Genomic DNA, 24,219 nt, shown 5'->3' on the forward strand with positions numbered 1-24,219 from the left:
CGAAAATACATTTCTCGGGAATGTGGGTTTCCTCTCGATGTTTTCCTTCACCGCACGTGATAATCATTTATGATCCAAACATGAATTCGAAAACAAATTCGACAATCATTGGTTGAGGCCTGTGGTGGATTAGAACCTGCGACCTCAAAGTGAGAGGCAAGCATTCTACCATTATTAGTCTGGATTTACAATTTGAAGTCGTAGGACCGAATGTCCTTTTATAATTCAAACCCCATTGATTAACTATTATGTCTGGAAATGTCGACCTCAGAAGGAAGGAATCCGGGACCTCCGGATCGTGAGCGCAACTCAAATTCAAAACTTTTATTTCGGATATTTTTTTACATCCATAGTTGTTACTAAATATCTTTTGAACTCTGTTAGTAACATCAAAGGATAAACGTACAATTAGGTGTGTGAGATTCAGAGATTAATGCAATGCCTCATATGGACACTAGTATGTCAGACATCACATTCAGCAAGCTGTTGGCACCTGTTCTCATGTGAATGTGTACAAATTACTTAAAATTTCTAGCTCTTGGAAGAAAGAGCGAACGACCTGTCGCAAGCGTTGGCAGAGGAAGAAGAGAAGGCGAAGCATTTGAGCAAACTGAAGGCGAAACAGGAGTCCGCCATCGCCGAGCTCGAGGAGAAACTGCTCAAGGTACGTGGGAAACAAGTTTATATTTTAAGTAGTTTGCTGAAAACCGCACGAATTAAGTTATATGTAAATAAAAATGAGGAGGCCTATACCTAGCAGTGGGTGGATACAGGCTGAGTAGATAGATAAGATAGATAGAAATAAAAAATACTCGATAAGTACGCCAACCTGGAATCGACGCATGACTTTGTGTCATTGGCGTCGAAACAGCGCATAGTAGGCTAAAAATGGTGTTTCATAGATATGGGCTCGCACTCAATAAAATAACATTGTCGATTTTGCTTGAAATCGACAGAGAACCCACAGGTAAGTCCTAACAATATGATTATTTACTTATGTCTTGCGATTGCGACACAGAAAAATGATTTCTATGAAAAAAAAAAAATAAACATCGCGTCGCAAAGAGACATATATTATATCCCATCTCTTTCACACTAACGGTATACAACTTAGTACGAAAGATACCAGAGATTGTAATCAAGGTACGTTTAAAGGACCATGTGTATACTGCCTGATAGCATGTCTTCCGAAGAAGTATCTGCCAACTCGAGTTCCAGGCACATATTGATGATGTTATCTGTGTTGACAGGACCACCAGCTGCGTCAAGAAACAGACCGCGCCAAGCGCAAATTGGAGACGGAGTTGCAAGATGTGAAGGAGCAGTTAGCAGAGAGGAAGGCGCAACTCGACGAGCTGCAGATCGTGCTCGGTATGTTCTAGAATGTTCTAGATTGTTGCAGAACATTCTAGCACCAAGCGCTTGTTAGAGACAGTTACAAGATGTGAAGGAGTAGTTAGCAGGAGGAAGGCGCTATGATGAACTGCAGATAGTGCTTGCGTACCCCTCAAAAATATAGACGGCATTTCAATTAGTTTCACATAATTCTGGACTATTCTAGAGACCGGAGTATGCTCTCGATGCTTCTTTAGATCATTGGAGAAAAACATCGAAACGATTCGCCAAATCCCTTTGTATTGATCACAAACAATATTTATGTATATTGGTGTGATCAAACTAAGAAATATAGATCAAACATAAGTATCTAATAGACACTGTCCCTCACAGCGAAACGCGAGGAAGAGCTAGCGTCAGCGATCAGCCGCGCCGACGAGGAGGGCGCCTTGCGCGCGTCCGCGCAGAAAGCCGCCCGGGAGGCCGAGTCCGCGCTGGCAGACGCACACGAGGACCTGGAGGCCGAGCGGGCCGCCAGAACCAAGGCCGAGAAACTGCGACGAGACCTTAACGAGGAGCTTGAGGCCCTCAAGAGTGAATTGTTGGATTCGCTTGATACTACTGCTGGTAAGTCTCAACATACGTAAGTCATGTGTCCTTGCAGACATCGTACGACGTCGGCAGACTTCGCCCGACACTCCAACGTCTGCCGACGTCCAACATCGGCGACACAAGTTTGAAACATGTTACCCGACCAATGTTGTCTAGCGGAGACGAGGCTAAATGTGATATACCCACTGCGGGTTGTGTTGTTATTGATGGCATGTGGATCTTTCTACTCCAATATGGATTACGAATGTGATTTTAAGTTTCTACTCTTTTTCCATGCACTGCTGGTCATGGTATAAGAAAACCAGGTGTTCTCAAAAGTGACAGCTAACATTTCAAGGTTAGCCCAACCGATGTCATCCCGCCCTGGGTTGCCATTTCGTAAAATTAAATTATCCACGACCAATGTTTTCATATTTTTACAGTTTTAATGATTTATATATATGTGACAAATAATAGTAATTAATTCACTTAAATTTCAATAAAAAAATTTACGTCTTTGGAATGTTGGAGATATCAATTGAATGGTAACACTTACGTCATCAAACGGCTAGCAATGGCGGCCATGCACTGCTGGACTTAGGCCACTTTATTAAACCATCCAGAGCCTAGACAGATTTACATAACTCCACTGGTTATTTCACTTCTCTTTCAGCCCAACAAGAGCTCCGTTCGAAGCGCGAGCAAGAGGTGGCAGTTCTTAAGCGGTCTCTAGAGGAAGAGGCGGCGTCCCACGAAGCCGTGCTCACCGAGCAACGGCACAAGCACTCGCAGGAGCTGCAGCAGCTCAACGAGCAGCATGAGCAGATTAAGAAGGCGAAGGCTGGTCAGTATACTATACTATTTACCGAGGCATTTGAAATTTATTTCGTAGATGAAAAGATGGTATGTCCACTTATATCACAAGGGATGTTTCGAGTTTTGGAGGCGAAGGTGATGGTCCCGCCTTGTTTTTGGGGTACCGAACAGAGCATTGTATCCCGCTAGCCAAAATTTGGACTGTGACCAGGGATCGAAGATCCAATGGCGTTACGTTGGAAGTTGTATACGTGGGTCGCTCTGTGACAACTACGGTAGCGCGTTTCAGGACCGCAGAAGCGCTGTGTTGTATGGACGGAACTAGCTGCTGCACACCCCGTACACTTCTTACAAACAACCTCGTTTTACATACACGCAACACATTGACGTTATCGTACACGCGCATCTGTGTGTGTGACGTCTGACACCTACGATTCAAGTCTGAACTATGTTCGGGGGGAGAGGTAAACCTAGCTCAGGCGCTGGTGGGGAGCGTAGAGTTGCCGTTCTATACGTAGTATTATCCAAACTTATCATTGTCGCTTGTACATTCATGAGCAATATAATGTACCCACTTTAGGACTCTGTCGCACTAACATATTTGACATTTAGTGAGACTTACAGTTCAATTTGTCAAAAAAGTTAATGTGACATGGTATCAAAGTGTATACATATTAATGCTCGTGGCCGTACGTGGAAAGTACAAATGGTCAGCGACTATATCGCTGCAGAAGCGCTATAAAAAGTCGCAATGCATAACTGGGAAGTTTTCTAGGTTTATTTTTTCCTAGGTTATCTTTGATAAATTATGAAATTCTGATTACTAAATAAAGATAGATAATTATAAAACTGACAAAAAATATTTATTTTTTGTATTTAACTTATAAATTATAATAAAGAAAAATGTATTAATAAATGCCACATTTTGTCACGTTTTTCTATGACGTCACAGGTTGCTTTTTCATTCATACAAATATAGTAATTTTGTGTTTTGTAGGATAAAGTAACTGATTTTACTAGTTAGATCATTGTTCCATAAGACAGTAGTATTATAATCTCCTTAATCAAAACACTGGTACAAACCGAGACCATTTTCCAAATTCGAACATCAAACCGACAAATAACTAATCAATCAAAACAAAACGTCAAAAAAACTTTTCGAAACTGCGGTGTACATAGAACTTTCAATTTTTTGTTGATAATTTACGCGGAAATTTATACGTTTATTTGTTATGAGCTATGGCTGGTGTGAAGGAGCGGAGGCAGAAGAATGTGAAATTCGGTATTTCCAAGGATAACAACGTTGAGGTGGAGACTGTGAACTTCCCTCATGAGGAAGGGAATACGTTTAGTTCCGCGAGGGACTACTGGCAACACCTGATGTCCCGGGACAACGGGTCGCCGGAGAGGCGGCATGAATCGCTACTTAGTAATTGTTTTGATATAATCTAAGTAGTTTTGGCGTACAATCAAAGAGCAAAAGTGCGGTCACTGAGCGAATTAGAAAAGAATAGAATATGTTTATTTATCAAAAAACTTAAGTATACATCACTGGTGGACCCCGCACTAGGGAAACCCTGTATCGCGGAAGATTATTTGTAAACAGTGGTGAAATTAGTTGTCATAATTATAAAATTTGTGTTTGTAGGTATTTTTGGTCTATTATACAGGATGTTAGAGACATCGTAACAAATACTAAGGGGGATGGTTCAGACCATGATTCTGAGTTGATATCAAGTGGAATTTCTTGTCGGATTTTTTTTTATAATGTTGTCTTTTTTGTGTGTGGCGTCCTTATATAATAAACTATTTGTTCTTGAGAACACTACTAATAAAAATGCCTTTAATGAAGTATATAACACTATTTAATTCTCGTAAGTATGTAAGTACAAAGTATGCGCGCGCGTGTGTGCGCGTCGTACGATGGTCAAGGCGAATGTGTTAGCGGCGCGGCGGCAGCGCTTGCTCCCGCGCCCCGCTAGCTGACGTCATGAGGTGCGCGCAGACACTATTTCTATTTTAAAACACCTACGAACACAAATTTTATAATTATGACAACTAATGGGTCATAATTTCACCACTATTTACAAATAATTTTCCGCGATACAGGGTGTCCGCCAGTAATGTATACATGTTTAAGTTTTTTGACCTTCATTCAACCCTGGTGACGTAACTGGTTGGAAGTTATTGTAACGTTCGTTTGTCGCCCAGCTCTGGAGAAAGCGAAGCAGACCCTGGAGGCGGAGAACGCGGACTTGGCGACCGAGTTGAAGAGTGCCAGCGCGGCGCGGGCCGAGGGCGAGCGGCGCCGTAAGCAGGCCGAGGCGCAGCTGGCCGAGCTGGCCGCCAAGCTGCAGGAGAACGAGCGCGCCAGGTGATTCTCCCTCTCACTTCTTGAATAACGGCCCCTGTGGTCCAGTGGTTGAGCATTGGGCTCACGATCCGGAGGTCCCGGGCGTTTAGGTCCATAATGTCCCTTTCCCATAATGGTTCGAATCCCGGTGGAGACATATCACTAAAATCATCACTGTACCACGGCGGAGGCGGCTTATCAGCTTTCAGCTGTTGAAATGTGTTGTGTTGACTTGCTAGATTCAATTCAGACAATCTAAAGAAGTAGGTTTAAACAGGGTGTTAGTGACATCGTAACGAAAACATTGAGGGATGATTCAGACCACGATTTTGAGTTAATATCAAGTAGAATTTACCGTCGCCACTTGATATCAACTCAAAATCATGGTCTGAATCATCCCTCAGTTTTCATTACGATGTCACTAACATCTTGTATGTGTGTTTAGTCCTCAACCTCTCATTCGAAAAGTGTAGAGTATTTCGTGCGATAAGGAACTACACAATACCGGGTTGTTACCGCGTCAAACTAGCGCGCGTTATTTAGCGCGGTAAAAACCCGGCACTTTGAAGTAACGCGCGTTTTTTAAAACGGTAACAACCTGATATTATGTGTTAAATTAACGCGCGTCATTTAACGGTATTATGTGTTAAATTAACGCGCGTTATTTAACGATATTGTGTTAAATTAACACCTGTTATTTATCGATATTGTGTTAAATTAACGCGCGTTATTTAACGGTATTGTATTAAATTAACGCTCGGTATTTAACGGTATTATGATAAATTAACGCGCGTTATTTAACGCGCTAAGAACCCGATACTACGTGTTTTTATTAATTATAACCGCGTAAACCTCAAAGAATTTTATGGCTAATGCATGAGTCGTGCCGTAGAGTGGAGGTGTCGGAGAAGTGCGTCCGCCTGCAGAGCGAGGCGGAGCAGGCGCTGGCGCAGCTGGAGCAAGCCGAGCTCAAGGCCTCCGCCGCCGCCAAGCACGCCGCCACGCTCACGGCGCAGCACTCCGAGGCCCAGGTACCCGCCACACTACACGTTGCCCCAAGCTTGCACTCACATCTTCGTAATATTATTTATTTGTTTAAACGGTACACACAACAGGTATCAGTTATGTCATGAAAAAATAAAAGGTTACAGATGTGGGTTTACAGACTAGATTGAAACCCACACGCAATCTCAATTATGTCACGGGCACAAGACGGCAACATCGCAATTCATATACATTTTTTTTTGTTTTGGTTTTCCCCGAAGGGTAAGGCAAAGGGAACTATGCCCATACAGCCATGTCTTACGTATTTTTTTCTTGATGATTAATGAAATGATGAAAGGTGATGATGAAACCTAAGCCCCCACCCTCGGAGTAGACCTACTCCTACTCCGAACCCCAAACGAATTAACTCAAAAGTCCGCATAAACTTTCGAGTTATGAAGCGGCTTCCTGGCACGAAGCGAAAATAGGCAGATACACTTTGTTTATTGAATACTCCGATATAATAACACTCGCGAATGTCTGCGTTCATTAACCACAAAACACCACTTCGTATTCATTACTTAGATTATTCAATGAAGAAAGCAACTGTCCCGTTTCCCGCCAAAAAGCCGCAATTCATAGACAAAAGGCCCATATAATTATGTTACAGGTCTTAGCACCGTAAGCAAGCGACTCTTTCTTCGCCGCGACAGAGATCATCTGTCTCTTTTTGTGTAGTACTGTGAGAGAGTGACGGGTGACGTATGTCGAGGCGAGAAAGAGTCGCGCGCTTACGGTGCTAAGCCTGCAGGGTGGGGGTTGGTTTAGCGATAGTATAAGAAGTAACACGAAGGTTATGTTAGGTATAAGTTATTTCGAGTTTGTTTTCTCTCACCGCTCACATCGTATAATAAATTTATGATCCAAATATATTCGCATTAAGACATACATACATACATACATAAACTCACGCCCGTAATCCCTAATGGGGTGGGCAGAGCCACAAGTAATCAAAGACAACTTGCAGCCACTGTTGATACGAAGTCCAAAGATGGATATGATGAACCTTATGGTGATAAGGGATCAGCCTATCGCCCATAACATTAGTCCATCATGTTAGAGGACACAATCCCTCTGTCGGTTTTTACGACATGCCCGGGAAGAGAAGCAGCTGAACGTGTTCTATGTTTTTTATATGCTCCCAGAACAGCATAGAAGCAAAAGATTGTTGTATTGTATTGCGCATTAAGATTGTTCCTCGTCATCAACGATGCAAATTAAGTCAATATGAACTTGATTCGGTTTGATAAAGCAGTTATTTTTGTTTGTCACGATGGAAGTCGCTCGGGATACACAACTATGTCTGAGGGAGTCTTATTTTAAGTTGAGTTTGTAGTTGTATAAACTTTTTGCCTTCGATGTTGAGTGCAATGTTGCCTTATTTATGCTCAAATTCTCAACGGATCTGTGTTCGTATGTCGTAATAAATCGATTACATTGTATCTATAACGAAATAACTGCTAGCATGCATTGTTTAGACAAAATTTAAATTAGTTTTTATTGCCATCTGACGACGATACATAAATGATTTCATTTTTAAACTTAGATTGTATTTTTTTTAAATTGGATTGGATATCGGTATATAGGTTACCGCTAATGAGCTCGGTTTTCGCCCATAAAACCAATACGATATGACGACTGATTTACGTTGGTATTACAGGCACTACTAGAAGAAGAGACAAAGCAGAAGCTAGCGTTGCAGACGCGCCTGCGCAGTGTGGAGCAGCAGCTGGAACAGGCGCGCGACCAGCTGGACGAGGAGGAGGAGGCCAAGAGGAACTTCGAGAAACAGGTAACTAGCTGTACCACGTTCAGTACTGAACTAAATGTACCAAGGTGCATGTACATACTTTGCCATACCAAAATAGACAGACGAAGGTACCAAGCTAGACGTATTAAGATACACAGATGTACGGTCTCGAACATTAATATGTATACACTTTGGTACCATGTCACATTATGAAGACGTTATGTGATAGGTGGGACTCCCCCTTTCTAAAAAGGTGGATGGAGCTTCACACCCTATAATTTGTATTCATGATCGCCCGAATAATGTCCTACTAACACTAGTTTATAAGTCGTTTGTATACTAACATTCTATGGACTTTGTCCGAAATAAACGATTTTATTATTATTATTATTAACTTTTTTGACAAAGTGAACTGTAAGTCTCACCAAATGTCAAATATGTTAGTGCGACAGAGCCCTAAAGTGGGTACATTATAATGCTCATTACTGTACCATGCTTAACGTGCTAAGTGAAACGTACCAAGGTAGACGTACCAAGGTAGACGTACCAAGGTGGGTGTACCAGCCTGGACATGCCAAACTAACCGTACCAAGTTACGTGTCTCTTCTATTAGATGTGTGATAGTCTCGTAAGACCTAGTTTTCTAGACAATCTAATAACTCCTTCTCTCCCCAGGTGGCAGCGCTGACTCAGCAAGTGGCCGATGCGAAGAAGAAGGCAGAAGAGGAAGCTGAAGCGGCCGCGGCGCTGGAGGAACAACGCAAGAAGCTCAGCAAGGACATGGAGGCTCTCTACCGGCAGATCGAGGAGCTACAGCAGGCCAACGACAAGCTGGACAAGAGTGAGTCCCTTTCCAGATAACTAGATTATTCCAAAAAAACATCTGGAAAGCCTTGTATTTTGGACGAAGTGTTAGCCTAGGTATTTGACTGCTCGATGTGCAGATAACATAGGCAAAGGGACAGTTTAGTCAAATGAGATACTGTTTATCAAACGTGAATACGGTACTTTCATTTGCAAATAATTTCGGAAACAAACGTAAGACGTCATCAATAAACATGGTCCCATGGTATAAGAAAACCAGGTATGCTCAAAAGTGACAGCTAACATTTCAAGGTTAACCCAGCGACGTCATCACATCCTGGGTTGCCATTTCGTAAAAATGAAATTACTCACGACCAATGTTTTTAATTTACTTTGCAGTGCAATTTTTTAGTTTTAATAAAAGATTTAATTACAGTTTTAATGATGTGACAAGTAATAGTAATTAAACACATTAGTGAGTAATTCACTTAATTTTCAATAATAAAATTTACGTCCTTGGAATGTTGGAGATACCAATTGAATGGCAACACTTACGTCATCAAACGGCTAACAATGACGGCTTTACCGGATGGAGCATACCTGGTTTTGTTATAGCATGCGTGGTCATACGTCGTATTCTTTGTAAATTAATTCTTAATTCAAATTCATAAATCAGAAAGGAAAATGCGATTAATGTTTTATCGTCTTAGACTAGCTTCTTTTTCTAGAAGATTAACATTTTATAATTTATCTTTGACCTAGTCATCTAGCCTATTGTAGACAACTTTCCTTCAAAAAGTGAAAATCGTCCCGGTTTGACAGGAGTTGCGAGTTCAAGTCCCGTCCGAGTCAGTTTTTTCGATTTAATTTTCATTTTGTGAGTTTCCTTTAGCACGGATGAGGGATATAAAAACAACAATCGTTGATTTTTTCTTTTGGCTATTTTGGTTTCCATTCCTTATCTTATTTGTGTGTGTGCGTCGTGAGGAAACCCACATTCCCGAGAAATGCAATTTCGGAGGTATGTGAACTAACCCATCGCGGTTTGGAAAGTCAGACAGGCAGTCGCTTCTGTAAAAAAACCGGACCTGTCCAATCTTCAGGTTAGGTAAGCGGACCTTGTGAAAAAAGGGAGATGATGATGATCCTATTTATGTGATCTCCAGGCAAGAAGAAGATACAAGCGGAGTTGGAGGACACCAACATCGAGCTGGAGGCGCAGCGCGCCAAAGTGCTTGAGCTTGAGAAGAAACAGAAAAGCTTCGATAAGGTATGTTTCGTGGCGATTACTCGCATGCCTTTAATGCCTTATAAAAAAAACATAAAAAGCATTTATTTCAGGCGATGCCCATGAAAAGAGACATTTAGAAACACATCACAAGAAAATTTAATAATTAGGCTTATCTGATAATGCGAAAATTACATTGATGTGATTTTTGTAAACAAAATCTCGCAGTAGCCACGTTAGTTTCGTTGCAGGTAAACTATGTGGTGTGAATGTTTCCCCGGAGTATAATGTGTTGTGGTTGCGCCGCAGGTGGTGGCGGAGGAGCGCGCGGTGGCGGAGCGCTACGCGGCGGAGCGCGACCAGGCGGAGCGCGAGGCGCGCGACAAGGAGACGCGCGTGCTGTCGCTCACGCGCGAGCTGGACGACGCCGCCGAGAAGGTACACGGGATACTATTATTACTCTTTGTTGTATACATAAGTAATGACAATAACACTCCTTTTTTCTTCCCCGAAATCGGGTAAGAAAATAGGTACAAAATGTGTGAGAGGTCAATAAAACCGAAAAGGCACAAAGTGTACAAATATTTTTTTTTAACCCGTGAACAAGATTAGTGCGTTGTTTTGCCAGGTGATGTTTTACTTCAGAGGGGTTAATAAGGCCCTGCCAGGTCTGCATGACAACTGCATGACGCGCGGCGCGAATTATATTGAGCGCTTCGACCAATAAACGATAGGAATGCTATCTACGTAGATGGACGTCAAACGGCTATTGGCCGAAGGCCTCGATATAATTCAAGCCGCGCGCGGCGCGGTTACCGTGCACTGGTTGTTCCAGTCCCGTCCGAATCAGACGTTTGAATTTTTTTTTTTTTAAATTTGTTGCGGCTTTGGTTACATGACCATTGGCCGAAAAGTGGAACATAAATAACAATATCGTTTGATTTAATCTCTTAATAGAAGAGAAGTAACTCATATAATATAAAAAAAACGTTTTTACTAACGTTGATTACATAACTACTAATTCCTACTTCTCTGCACAGATCGAAGAATTAGAACGCACGAAGCGCCTCCTACAGTCAGAGTTGGACGAACTAGCCAACACTCAAGGAACAGCTGACAAGAACGTCCACGAACTGGAGAAGGCCAAGCGCGCCCTGGAGTCGCAACTAGCAGAGTTGAAGGTCCAGAACGAAGAGATAGAAGACGACCTCCAGCTCACCGAGGACGCGAAGCTGCGTCTGGAAGTGAACATGCAAGCCATGAGAGCGCAGTTTGAACGGGATCTGCAGGTAAGATTTAAAAAAATCAACTTAATTGTTTTTTGTTGTAGGTACCTCTTAACTTTTTTTTTTAATTTTTCGTGTGCTACGTATTTTATGTATAATTGTAGTCTTATTTTTTTATTGTGTGGTTTTCTATACGTGTCTAGATAATATATCGATTTCCATAGGTACAGAGCATTAGGTAATTCTGTAATGCTATATGTTCCTTTGTGTCAATGAATAATTATAAACGAACAGCCTAGTGGTTAGAGCATTGGGCTCACTATGAGGAGGTCCGGGTTCGATTCCCGATGGGGACGTTGTTGAAAATCACTTTGTGAGACTGTCCTTTGTTGGCCAGGACATAGCAGACTGAATCACCTGGTTGTCCGGAAAAGTATGATAATTCTGTGCTTCGGAAGGCACGTTAAGCCGTCGGTCCCCAGCTACTCGCCCAAATGTTTCCATCAACCTGCACTGGAGCAGCGTGGTGGAATATGCTCCATACCCTATCCAGTTGATTGAGGAGAGGTTATTTTTTTGTAATTTTATGTATAATGATTCCACGATACTAAAGCCATTATATTTGGCAGGCTAAAGATGAAGCAGGCGAGGAGAAGCGGCGCGGCATCGTGAAGCAGCTGCGCGACGTGGAGGCGGAGCTGGAGGAGGAACGCAAGCAGCGCGCCGCCGCCGCCGCCACCAGGAAGAAGCTGGAGGCCGACCTCAAGGACGCCGAGCAGGCGCTGCACCTCGCCAACAAGGTAACTAACACGCTACCACACCCCGGACGCTTCATACAAAACACCTCGTTTCACAATGACACTACACATTGGCGTTATCATTACGCGCATCTGTGTGTGTGACGTCTGACGCCATACGATTGAAGGCTGAGGGGGGTTGAGGTAAACCTAGCTTAGCCGCTGGTGAGAACCGGAGAGTTGCCGATCTATGACTACACTACAGAGTTTCCTTATCGGTCCAAGAAATGTTAGTACTCTATATTTCGGATAGATGGCGCTCGTAAAGCGATAGAACCTAGTGTTCGGTTAGCTCAGTAGTGAGGATTGTCAGTGAGTGTTGATTATTAAAAGACAGTTCTGGAGATAATTAATGTTTACTAAAGTAGAATAAATGTTGAATGTTAATATGTTTCGAATGCACCCGGTCGCGCCGATACCGAAAAATGCACTAATTATAAAATATAAATTACCGCGATGCGTCGGCAATGTGCTGACGACGCATAACGTGTTTGCGTTAGACGCGTGTTTGGTGTATTACACCGAACATATTGCCGGGGGCAAACGATAACTTGAACTACAAGTTAAATTTAACAGTTAAGTTTGACAAAATATACAAATAACAATAAAATATGAGACATTATTTAAAAGACAATTTTTTTAAAATTGGAGAGTTCCCCTTATCAGATACACTACACTCGACACTTTCTTCTTGTTTTTGTTTACACTCGCGCACTTCTACTACTTCATTCACTACACGCACGGCGGGTTGCGGCGGCGGCGGCGCCGCGGCGCGTGCGCTGCGCCTGCCGCCCGCGGCTGCGTCGTCGGCACCTCTCTCAACCTCCCTCAACGAAGATGAATTTCTTGATATTCTCCTCACGTTGTAGTAACATTTCGCTCTTCGATATGCTAATATTATTACTCCAAGTATTCCAAATCCCCACAGAGAGTATATGGAAGCATATTGATGAACGTCGTGCACAGAAACTTCTTCAGATATAGGCTGACTTTCTTTCATCATCTTTACTCTCTCGCCAATGTTCTTCAACTCGTCTTCATTGTATAATGTAAAGTTTTCTTCTTGAATTCTGAATGATATGTTCATCACGTGGTTTATGGGGTCAATTTTTGGAACTTGTATATCGAATGTTACATCCGTTTTACTCTCCATGACTTGATGAGAATGTACCGTAAAGTTATCTGATTTTAGTATACAGTTTTCTTCCGCACTAATTATGTTAGATTCATTCAAAGTATGTGCTGTAATCTGATCCTTGCACATAGTACGTAACTGACACCGATTACAACAGAAATAAAAATATTGATTTGTTTTTGATAAACTTATCCATTTGCTCTGACAAGTCTCTATGTTTGTTTTGCATTGATTTATCTCATCTTTGATACACAAATCGTTATCGGTTGTCATTTTAAATATAGGTACCTTTAGGTAACACATGTAGGTAGTTACGTCACGCGAAATGCATTGTTGTAAGTCTTTCTCTGGTATTGGTATAAACGCATCTTTTTGTAAGTTGATAGCTAAGTGGTTTTCTATCGGCTTTATAGATATCATATTTTCACCTGCGCGGCGCGGTACAGGTATGATGTTGAATATGTCATAATTATCTCTTGTTATAAGTGGGATCCGAATCTCGAATATCATGTAGTCGTCAGTTATTCGTGCCTTAATTTTCAGTAGGTGGTATATACTTTCTAATCCTCTCTGAATGTTTTCTATTGGGAGTGTCAGGTCTCCTACTAGCTGTCTGGATATAGTGTTCAGTTCTAGTTGCAGTTGTTGGGGATCGATAATGTGAATGTTCATTTTGCCGTCATAAACGTTGGTGATAGTATCTAGTAAGGCTTCTTGAATGTTTCTCAAATGTGTTAATAGATTATTAGCTGCCATGGCGACCACCGTGAATTGGGACATGCTCTCAGCAGTTGATATTACTTTTGCCATAGTGTTTGTAGTTTTTTCTAGGGATATTAATTGTTGATTAATAAGTTTATGCTGTTTTGTTTAATGAAATCACGTCAATGCAGTTTCCAGTAGCCACAATCATCATCAAAAACAATAAAGTCATCCAGAATGTTGTTAGGTAACTTCCTCCTTTTGTTCCAGCTTTCTTACTTTCCTTATCATCACTGTTATCTTCCTCACATGTCGTTTCTTTTTCTTGTTTAGATTTTTCTAATGGTAATACAGCCAGTTTCACTACTGGCCTCTTCATCACTCCGTTTTTTGTTTTTAATGTCACCACTCTAGTGTATCCGTCGCACCCCGGATGAGTTTCCACAACTCTGCCCAACGCCCATTTCCCTGGTGGTAAGTTTTCTTCATGAATCACGACTACATCTCCGATTGTAATGTTATGTTGTGGCGTTTGCCATTTTCGCCTTGCTGTTAACTGGCTCAAGTATTCTATTTTCCATTTCTTCCAGGTATCGCTGAATATTTTCTGAGTTAGGGCCCACCGCGATCTTCCGTCTTCTTCTGTTTCAATGACGGTGACACCTGACCTTCCTGTCAGAAAACTAGCTGGTGTGAGGAACTCTATGTCGTCTATATTCTCGGTTAGCGAACACAATGGTCGTGAGTTGAGACAAGCTTCGAGCTGGCATAACATGGTGGCGTACTCCTCGAATGTAAGCTTCTGTTCTCCTATAACTCTCTTCAAGTGGTGTTTCAGGCTCCGTACGGCACGCTCCCACAGACCTCCAGCACTAGGCCAGGATGGGGCGTTAAAATGCCACTCTATTTGCATCTCTGTTACTTCGTTAAGAAAACTGTCTTTGAAGATGTTACGAAGTTGCTGCCACTCTTCTTGCAGTATCCTGTTAGCGCCAACGAAGTTTGTTCCGTTGTCACTGTATAAGTGACGCGGGGCTCCTCTTCTTGCAGACATACGTCGTAGCGCAGCAAGAAACGCTGAACTTGTAAGCTCCGTCACTAATTCCAAATGCACGGCTTTGGTCACCATACATATGAAAACAGCAATGTAGCCCTTTAGTGTTTTCATTCCGCGTCCCTTGTTGGCCTTGATGTCAACAAACCCGGTATAGTCCACTCCAGTGTGGTAGAATGGCGTCGCTTCGTTGACTCTAGCTGCAGGCAAATCTCCCATCAGTTGTTGCTGCCTCTTTCCTTCATTTCTACGGCACGTCACACACTGCCTCAATTGTTTCTTCACCACGTTGTTCCCTCCTGGAATCCAATACTCTTGCCTCAGCTTGGCCATCGTCACCGTAGCTCCTCCATGAAAAGTATCTTTATGTGCCCAGTCAATTAGTAGTGTGGTCAAACGAGACTCCTTCGGTATGATTTTTGGGTGCCTCATTTCCGCCGAAATGTTTGCTTCTCTCAAGCGACCTCCAACTCGCAAGATGTCTTCTCCGTCAATAAATGGATTTAAATGTAAAAGACTGCTCTTCGATTCAACCTTTTCATGTTTACGTAAGTAGTTTATTTCCGTTCTAAATTCATTCAACTGCACATGTTTTATAATCACTGACTTAGCTCTCTGCAATTCTTGTAATGTAATATATGTCGTAGGTAATTTGTTTTGTTTACGGGTCAGTGCACGCAAAATCCAGCAAATGATACGTTGCACTTTCCTGAACGTGTTATGTTTTTCTAGTAAACGGTCGATTATGTTATCATCTGCTTTTTCTTGAACTGCATTTATCGAGTATGACTTTTTCTCCTCTTCTGTAGTGTTAAATGTTTGATTTTCATTTTCAGGTGTAAATGTGGGCAACCACTCCGGACCTTGCCACCATAGTGAATGTTCGACTAATTGAGATGCTGTCAGGCCTCGGCTTGCAGCATCCGCCGGATTCTCTGATGATTTTACATACCTCCACTCGTTCTCAGGCATCACTTCTTGTATTTGTTTTACTCGGTTGGCAACGAAAGGCTTCCAGCGATTAGGTTCACCTTGCAACCAACCGAGAACGATCTTAGAATCCGTCCATCCAAATGTTTCGATTAAATGTTTGTTTAGTGATTGTTTTACTTTATTCATGAGCTTCGATAATAAATAAGCACCGCTCAGCTCCAATCTCGGTAATGTTAGTGTTTTCTTGTGTGGTACAAGTTTTGATTTTCCGGCGATCAATATTACGTTGTTAGTGTTTTTCACTCTCGCGTATACCACACAAGCATATGCCTCGATAGAAGCGTCACAGAACCCATGTAGTTCGATGACGTCATTCTCATTCGATGTTATCCATCTAGGCACTTTGCAGTCGTTTATTCTGTCAATGTCTGCTTGTACTTTAGACCACGCTTCATAGATGTCATCTGACACCCGCTCGTCCCAATGAGTGTTTTCTTTCCAGACTTTCTGGAATATAATTTTTAGTTTTGTGCTGATGGGTGACAACCAACCTAAGGGGTCGAAAAGTTTAGATATTTCAGATAAAAGGTTTCTTTTTGTTGGTTTAGGCGATAATTTGGATATGTTACATTTGAATAAGAATATATCGTTGGTTGGGTTCCAGCACAAACCAAGTGTTTTTGACACGCTCTCTGTTTTGAATTTAAAAACTGTTTCTTCTCTGTTTTCTTCAATGTTTATATTTTCTAATACCTGTTCATTATTTGACGACCACTTCCGCAAGTTAAATCCTCCCGACTTCATAAGTTTGATTAATTCGTCAATTAGTTCAGTCGCTTGTTTAATAGTATAACACCCATGTACTAAGTCATCCATGTAAAATGACTCCTCTACTACTTTCGCTGCGTTAGGGAAGTTGTGCCTTTCATCTGTCGCTAGTTTACGTAAAGTCATCATGGCCAAAAACGGTGCGGCTTTTGTGCCATATGTTACTGTTTTAAGTTGAAATATTTGTAAGGGTTGTTCTGGACTCTCTCTCCATATTATTCGTTGCAGTGGCTGGTCCTCTTCGTTTACCAGTATCTGTCGGTACATTTTTTCGATGTCGGCAGTAAAGGCATACTTGTATTGTCTCCACTTTATCAAAAGCGACTGCAAATCCTGTTGTAAGTTCGGTCCAGTGTACATCAGGTCATTTAATGAGCATCCTGTGGACGTTTTGGCGGACGCATTAAATACAACCCTGTATTTTGTTGTGGTTGATTCGACCCGCTCCACTCCGTGGTGTGGCAAATAACACTCGTTCTTCGAATTACTGTTTACTGGTGTCATATGTTGCAGGTCACTGTACTCTCTCATAAATGTTTTATAGGCTTTAACTAAGTTTTCTTGCCGTTGAAATTTCCTTTCTATGTTTCTAAATTGAGCTATAGCCTTTGTTTTCGATTCTCCTAATTCTTCCTCAAAATTAGGCTTCATGGGAAGTCGCACCTCGTATCTTCCGTCTATGTTTCGTTTCACGTTTTCTTGGTAATGTTTAATGCAACTTAGTTCTTCCTGTGATAATTCTCCTTGTTCTTCAATATCTTCCACTTCCCAAAAATGTTTTATATCGTCCAAATTGTTGATCACTACGTTACAATGGTAAGTTCTCGCATTTCCGCATAAAAGCCAGCCAAGTTGAGTCTGTTGCGCCATCGGCTGTGACGCGTCTTCAGTCTTAATTATACCAGTCAAAATGATGTTAGAGTATATGTCTGCCCCGAGTAGTATATCTACCGGGCGACTAATGTAGAATTGAGGGTCAGCTAAATTAAGATTTTGTATGATAGACCAGTCTGGTTTAGCGAAAGATTTGTTTGGTAGGCTTTTTATCAAATTGTTCATAATGATTACCTCAGCCTTGAAGGTAAAGTTGTGGTAAATGGAGCTGCAAGTAATGTTAAGTTTTCCTTTACAATTGTTCTCTCTCTGTCCAACTCCATATATTACTCCCTTGCAGTTTTCTCTTTTAATGTTAAGTATTTGGGCCGCTTGCTCTGTTATGATAGAAATTTGGGAACCCTGGTCAATTAGAGCTCTCAGTGTGTGTAATGTTCCATCTGCTTTCTTCACGTTAATCAAGGCCGTGGCTAATAAAATTTCCGTATCATTATTCCGTGATAACTCTGACTTGTTTACTCCATTTACGTCGCTCTTAGAAGTTGTTGCCATGTTAGCCATTGACATAGGAGTCGAAGGCACGTTTGCTGATGTGGATTTTACAGAAGCCTCGTGGATAAGTGTGTTGTGCTGACCACCACACTTATGGCATGTTTTTGTGGAATTGCATGCATTTCCGTTATGCGTAAAAAGGCAATTGATACATAATGCAAGTCTTTTAATTGTATGATATCTTTTTTCAATCGGCATTTGTAAAAAAAATTTGCAATTATATATTCCATGTGGATTCTTGCAAAGAGGACATTTGATACCGGAAATATGTTGTAACTTCGCTACTGTTGGATGTGCATAACCTCGGTTTGTTCCATTGTTTTGTTGATGAAAATTGTTTCGGTTATTGAATTGAGGAAATGATTTTTTGAACGCGGGCATATGTTGTTGCTGTTGTTGTTGAGGATGGGGTTTCTGGGCTGCTGAATCTTGTTTGCGTCTAGATGACTCTAGAGTGGTGAATTTAGTTTCCATGAAATCTAAAAATTCTTGTAAAATCGGTAATTCTTTTGAGTTTTTAAGCGACTCAATATAATCTTTGTGAGTTTCAGAGTCGAGTTTTTGGGACAAAACATGAATCAGCATAGGGTCCCAAGTATTTATGTCTACGCCCAGATTCTTAATTGCATGTAGGCACTCCGTAGTTGTGTCATACATCTTTTTGATTAGTCCCGCTGATTGTTGTTGCATGTTAGGTAAACCGAATAAAATATTCATGTGAGAGGTAAATATCATCTTTTTGTTGTTGTAACGATTGTTCAATATCTCCCAACATACTAAATAGTTATCAGAGCTTATCTGCAGATGTTGAATGAGGCGTTCAGCTTCTCCCTTCACCTTGCCTTTTAAAAACTGCATCTTCTGGGCGTTAGATAAAGCAGTGTTGTAGTGAATAGCTTCATTAAATAAATCCTTGAAAGATACCCATGAATTGTAATTTCCATGAAATACTGGTATTTCTAATGTTGGAGTTGATTTGTCTCTGTGAGCGACCGACCATATCTTCTTGTTAATTTCTTTCTTCAAACTGTTAAATATCTTCTCATCTCTGTTAAATATTGTTTCATACATAATATCCGATTGATATGCCTCACTTTCAATCTCCCAATGTAAAGAATCTATAACTGACCAACGAGATTCAAGTGTTTTCAGAGCATCATTTAATTCCCACTTTTCTGTTAGTAAATTCACATTAATGTTAGATACAGTGCGTGTAAAAGCTCTCATATTTGCTTGTTGTTTGCGGTACATCTCATCAAGTTTACTCCGCGAGCCTGCATCTTGTTTCTTGGGCGAGAAAAAGGTTGTGTTTTCCTCGCTGTGTTCGTCGGACGGCGGCGGTTGCTCTATGGACGGCGGCGGCAGCTCGTCCTCCGTGTGGGGGATGTTCCGACCCCCAGACGTGCCGGCAAAGTCAACAGACGCGTCGCACGGCTGCGCTAACTTCTTATAACCCTCGTTCAGTAATGTTGTTAGTTCCAAAAATGTATCACGCGCTTTTTCATGACATATAGTCACGAAATAAGGATGTGTCCTGCTTTCTGACTTACATAATTGTTCATGATTCGACTCAAATTCCGTCCATAGTTGGACTAATGTTTCAGAACGCTTTTTAAAATAATCTACTTTAGACTTCCGCTCTGCCCCATCTTTTTTAAAGTTAGTATAAAGCGATTCAATCTTCTGTTTAATCTCCAGTTGCCTCTCGTACAGGTTTCCGCCTTGCTCCATCTTGAAATGTTAGTTTAATAAGGAAAGATCTTACTTGAATATCTTCTCTCAGCCAATGTTTCACCAAACCTCTCCTTAAGTTACCGCAATCCTCTATGTTTTACTCCAGCAATGTTAACGTTCATGTGCACAAGTCACACGCAGCACTCTTTCACTCCAGTAATGTTAAATGTTAGTGTTCACTAGTTCAGTTCACCCCACAAGTTACACGCGGCACACTCACAGACACGTGTACGATTCGCGGGGTCCTTGTAACGGCTCGAAGGACCAATGTTCGGTTAGCTCAGTAGTGAGGATTGTCAGTGAGTGTTGATTATTAAAAGACAGTTCTGGAGATAATTAATGTTTACTAAAGTAGAATAAATGTTGAATGTTAATATGTTTCGAATGCACCCGGTCGCGCCGATACCGAAAAATGCACTAATTATAAAATATAAATTACCGCGATGCGTCGGCAATGTGCTGACGACGCATAACGTGTTTGCGTTAGACGCGTGTTTGGTGTATTACACCGAACACCTAGAGTTGCGAGTTCCAGTCCCGTCCAAGTTTTGTTTGTTTTTCTCTTTGCCAGTTTTCACCAACATAGCTGTCTCGACCATTATAGACGGTGATACGGCTCACCACCCATCACGTTGGTCTAACAGAAAACTCGGTGAGGTGTGGCTACTTGATTCTTGTTGCGTTGGATGTACCTCAGACTAGACCAACTGGGATATACTAATTGAATGCCTCTTGTGATAAGAGTACTAAAACATCCATCCACTTATTTGTACCATTCTTCCTCGTACATCATTGTCTACGGTTTCCCAAGATACAGGCTTCGCCTAGCTTGAGAACCTCTGTTCATTTGGTAAAATTTGCAATGTAGCCACCCTACTTCACGTGCCTTCACTATTGTATTATTTCTGATGATAAACATATTTTTCCTTTTTTTTTACTTCTAGCTAAAAGACGACGCGACGAAGCAACTAAAGAAGCTGCAGCAGCAACTGAAGGAGGCGGTGCGCGAGGCGGAGGAGGCCCGCGCCGGCAAGGAGGAGGCCGTGACGGCGGCGCGCGAGGCGGAGCGCCGCGTCAAGGCGCTGGAGGCCGAGGGCGTGCAGCACGCCGAGGAGCTGGCGGCCGCCGAGCGCGCGCGGCGCCAGGCCGAGGCCGAGCGGGACGACCTCATGGACGAGCTCAACAACAGCGCCAGCAAGGTCACACGCACACCTATTAATAATAATTATTATTAAATATTAACACTGGTCGAGCAGGTGCCATAGTCCCCCATAGCCCCAGTACCCGGTCCACTAACCCCCAAACCAATAGCCCAGTTCCCTTTGTTCCCATAATCTGCAATAGTCCTACACGAACCGGGGATTGTCTTTGGGTGCACTCCCATAGTGTATCAGGGATAATCGCCGGTTGGTATCACATCACATTTAGATTAAATTGTCTTAGGGGCCTACGTGTAAGCTTCGGCCCCACACACGCCTTCCAAAAGTCCGGGACTCCATAGTCCCGAGATACGGAAATGACAAACATAATAATAATAAAACACTTTATTGCATACAAATTTACAAAACATTTACAGGATAAACTTATTCTAAGGTGGGCAAAGGCTAGACCTATTCTTACAACTTTAGTTCCCATCACCCATCTTCATCATTTTCGGAAACCCTTGCGGAACAATTCACAATTCACCATCATCTAGCGTTAGCCCCTTTTTTAACGGGATCCGCTTATCTAACCTGAAGATTTGAACGTCCGATTTGTTTAGGCTCTATCTGACCTCATCACCCATTGCCATCATTTTCGGAAACCCTTGCGGAACAATTTACTAGAGTTATCCCCCTTTTTTCCTTTTTCTGGAGGTCTGCTTACCTAACCTGAAGATTAAAAGGTCCGATTTTTTACAAAAACGACGGCTCTGTCCGACAACAATTGGCTTCTTGACAGTTCCATTCCATTTCATTTGATGATTTGAATCATAGTCTGAATCATCCCTGAAATACGATGTCATTTACATCCTGTATACACCCACCCGTCGCTAGCTGTATGTGGTCTGTCGTATAGTATATTCTTCTTCTATCGTGTGGGTTGTGTGGTGAATTACCAACCTCATCAACCCTGGTGTCAGGGTTACTATTGAGCCGCCAAGGGCCCTTGACATGACTCATATAACGACTACGTACTTACGTCAGTAAGTAGTAACCGGGACCAACGGCTTAACGTGCCTTCCGAAGCACGGATCGTCTTACTTTCGAACAGTCAGGTGATCAGCCTGTAATGTCCTAACCAAAATTGGGACCACAAAGTAATTTTTGTGATATGTCCCCACCGGGAATCGAACCCAGGACCTCCGGATCGTGAGCCCAACACTCAACCACTGGACCACGGAGGTCAACGAATGCCATATGCTAATATGTAACTTTATCCGCAGGGTACATTGCTGGTGGACGAGAAGAAACGCCTGGAGGCGCGGATAGCGGCGCTGGAGGAAGACTTGGATGAGGAGCAATCCAACAACGAGATACTCAACGACAGGCTCAGGAAAGCACAGGTACCACGATTGCTGTTGTACAGTCATGAGCAATACCATGGTATACGAAGACCAGGCCGATTAAAATGGCCACATCGAAGCAATTCATGTAAAAAACCAATATTGCAATTTGACATTTGCGCATATAAAAGTAAGTGCGACAAATGCAGACAAATGTCAAATAGCAATATTACTTTTTTAGATGAATCTTATGTTATCTACTCTTGAAATCCCCAATTGGAATATAGTCGTGATCTTATGATATATTAAATAAATATTAAACTTGAATTTTCTCCTTCAGAACCAAATCGACCAGGTGACGATGGAGCTGGGCACGGAGAAGGCGGCGACGCAGAAGCTGGAGTCGGGCAAGCTGGTGCTGGAGCGACAGAACAAGGAGCTCAAGGCCAAGCTGGCCGAGCTGGAGACCGCGGCGCGGACCAAGACCAAGGTAACGAGACAAGAGGGCCCCAATGAAGAAAACTCGCCGATAATACTAATATCTCGATTTATTGCACAAAATAGAAGTGTAATAATAATTTTCTCTCTCTTCTTCTATCGTGTGGTGTTAGGTTGGGGGTGTAAGATTCCTAATGGTTGTGAGGGCTGGTTATCTGAGGCTAAGGCTGAGATGAAAACGTCCAGAAGTATGCAAAACTCACTAAATTTATTTAAAATTCGTACAAAAATGTTTACATTACTGTAGTTACATAGAGAGCAAGAACGAAAGAGAAGAGACAAAAGTGTTGTCACAGTAAAGAAAATATAAATTTAATGTTGGGTTATATGGACTGAAAATAATTTAAAAAACCTTAATATTTCCATTCGTTTTGTGACGGAAAATTCCAGTTGACCAGAATCACGGTCTAAATCATTCCTATCACTTTTCGACACGGTGTACTCGTACGGCTACCTCACACACACGTACAGAAGTACGTACTTGTACGGGGTGTAAGTAACATCGTAACGAATACTGATAATATCAAGTGAAATTGCTCATCGCAAAAGTATGGGATTGAAAACAAAAAAAATACCATAAATTTTACGACGCAAAATTCCACTTGATATTCACTCAGGATCATGAGCTGAATCATGCTTATTAGTATTCGATACGGCGTCACTAATGTCAAGTAAATAATTGCACATCACGACCGTCTCCCCCAGGGCCTGATCACGTCGCTGGAGCTGAAGGTGGCCAACCTGGAGGAACAGCTGGAGGCGGAATCCCGCGAGCGCCTGGCGCAGCAGAAGGCGTCGCGCAAGCTCGACAAGAAGATGAAGGAGCTGGCGCTGCAGCTCGACGAGGAGAGGCGACACGCCGACCAGTACAAGGAGCAGATTGAAAAGGTACATTTGTTATTATTTAAGCTTCTACAGGCCTCCCCTCAGTCAACCGGAGGGGGTATGGAGCATACTCCACCACGCTGCTCCACTGCGGGTTGGTGGAGGTGTTTTTACGGCTAATAGCCGGGACCAACGGCTTAACGTGCCCTTCGAAGCACGGAATCATCTTACTTTTCGGACAATCAGGTGATTCAAGCCTGATAAGTCCTTACCAAACAAAGGACAGTCTCACAAAGTGATTTCGACAATGTCCCCATCGGGAATCGAACCCGGACCTCTAGATCGTGAGCCTAACGCTCTAACCACTAGACCACGGAGGCTGTTTATGTTATTATGTAAGCTTCTATCATAGAATAAGGAACAATACTACGTATAGAACGGCAACTCCAATGATTGTCGAATTTGTTTTCGAATTCATGTTTGGATCATAAATGATTATCGGGTGCTCAGCGGTGAAGGAAAACACCGTGAGGAAACCCACATTTCCGAGAAATGCATTTTCGGAGGTATCTAACCTAACCTGTTTTCCCTTCGCGGGTCGGAAGGTCAGACAGGCAGTTGTTTCTGTAATAAACCGGATCTGTCTAATCTTCAGGTTAGGTAAGCGGATCCTGTGGAAAACGGGATGATGATAT

At 42.2% G+C, this 24,219-nt stretch overlaps 1 protein-coding gene across 2 annotated transcripts in view; it reads left to right on the top strand.

Annotated features, from left to right (window-relative positions):
* Window positions 1–24,219, top strand: part of LOC126368835 (myosin heavy chain, non-muscle) — a 107,630-nt gene that overhangs the window by 73,665 nt on the left and 9,746 nt on the right. For both annotated transcript variants that reach the window (XM_050012996.1, XM_050012997.1), the window contains exons 12-27: window positions 536–664; window positions 1,251–1,371; window positions 1,729–1,962; window positions 2,600–2,770; window positions 4,954–5,116; window positions 5,988–6,126; window positions 7,800–7,931; window positions 8,565–8,730; window positions 9,860–9,963; window positions 10,231–10,359; window positions 10,962–11,210; window positions 11,777–11,947; window positions 20,661–20,915; window positions 22,142–22,261; window positions 22,542–22,691; window positions 23,405–23,587. In XM_050012996.1, the coding sequence (XP_049868953.1) occupies window positions 536–664; window positions 1,251–1,371; window positions 1,729–1,962; window positions 2,600–2,770; window positions 4,954–5,116; window positions 5,988–6,126; window positions 7,800–7,931; window positions 8,565–8,730; window positions 9,860–9,963; window positions 10,231–10,359; window positions 10,962–11,210; window positions 11,777–11,947; window positions 20,661–20,915; window positions 22,142–22,261; window positions 22,542–22,691; window positions 23,405–23,587 (2,616 nt within the window). The remainder of the gene's footprint in view (window positions 1–535; window positions 665–1,250; window positions 1,372–1,728; window positions 1,963–2,599; window positions 2,771–4,953; window positions 5,117–5,987; window positions 6,127–7,799; window positions 7,932–8,564; window positions 8,731–9,859; window positions 9,964–10,230; window positions 10,360–10,961; window positions 11,211–11,776; window positions 11,948–20,660; window positions 20,916–22,141; window positions 22,262–22,541; window positions 22,692–23,404; window positions 23,588–24,219) is intronic.

The sequence above is a fragment of the Pectinophora gossypiella genome, chromosome 8 (genome assembly GCF_024362695.1).
Source record: "Pectinophora gossypiella chromosome 8, ilPecGoss1.1, whole genome shotgun sequence".
Lineage (NCBI taxonomy): Eukaryota > Metazoa > Arthropoda > Insecta > Lepidoptera > Gelechiidae > Pectinophora > Pectinophora gossypiella.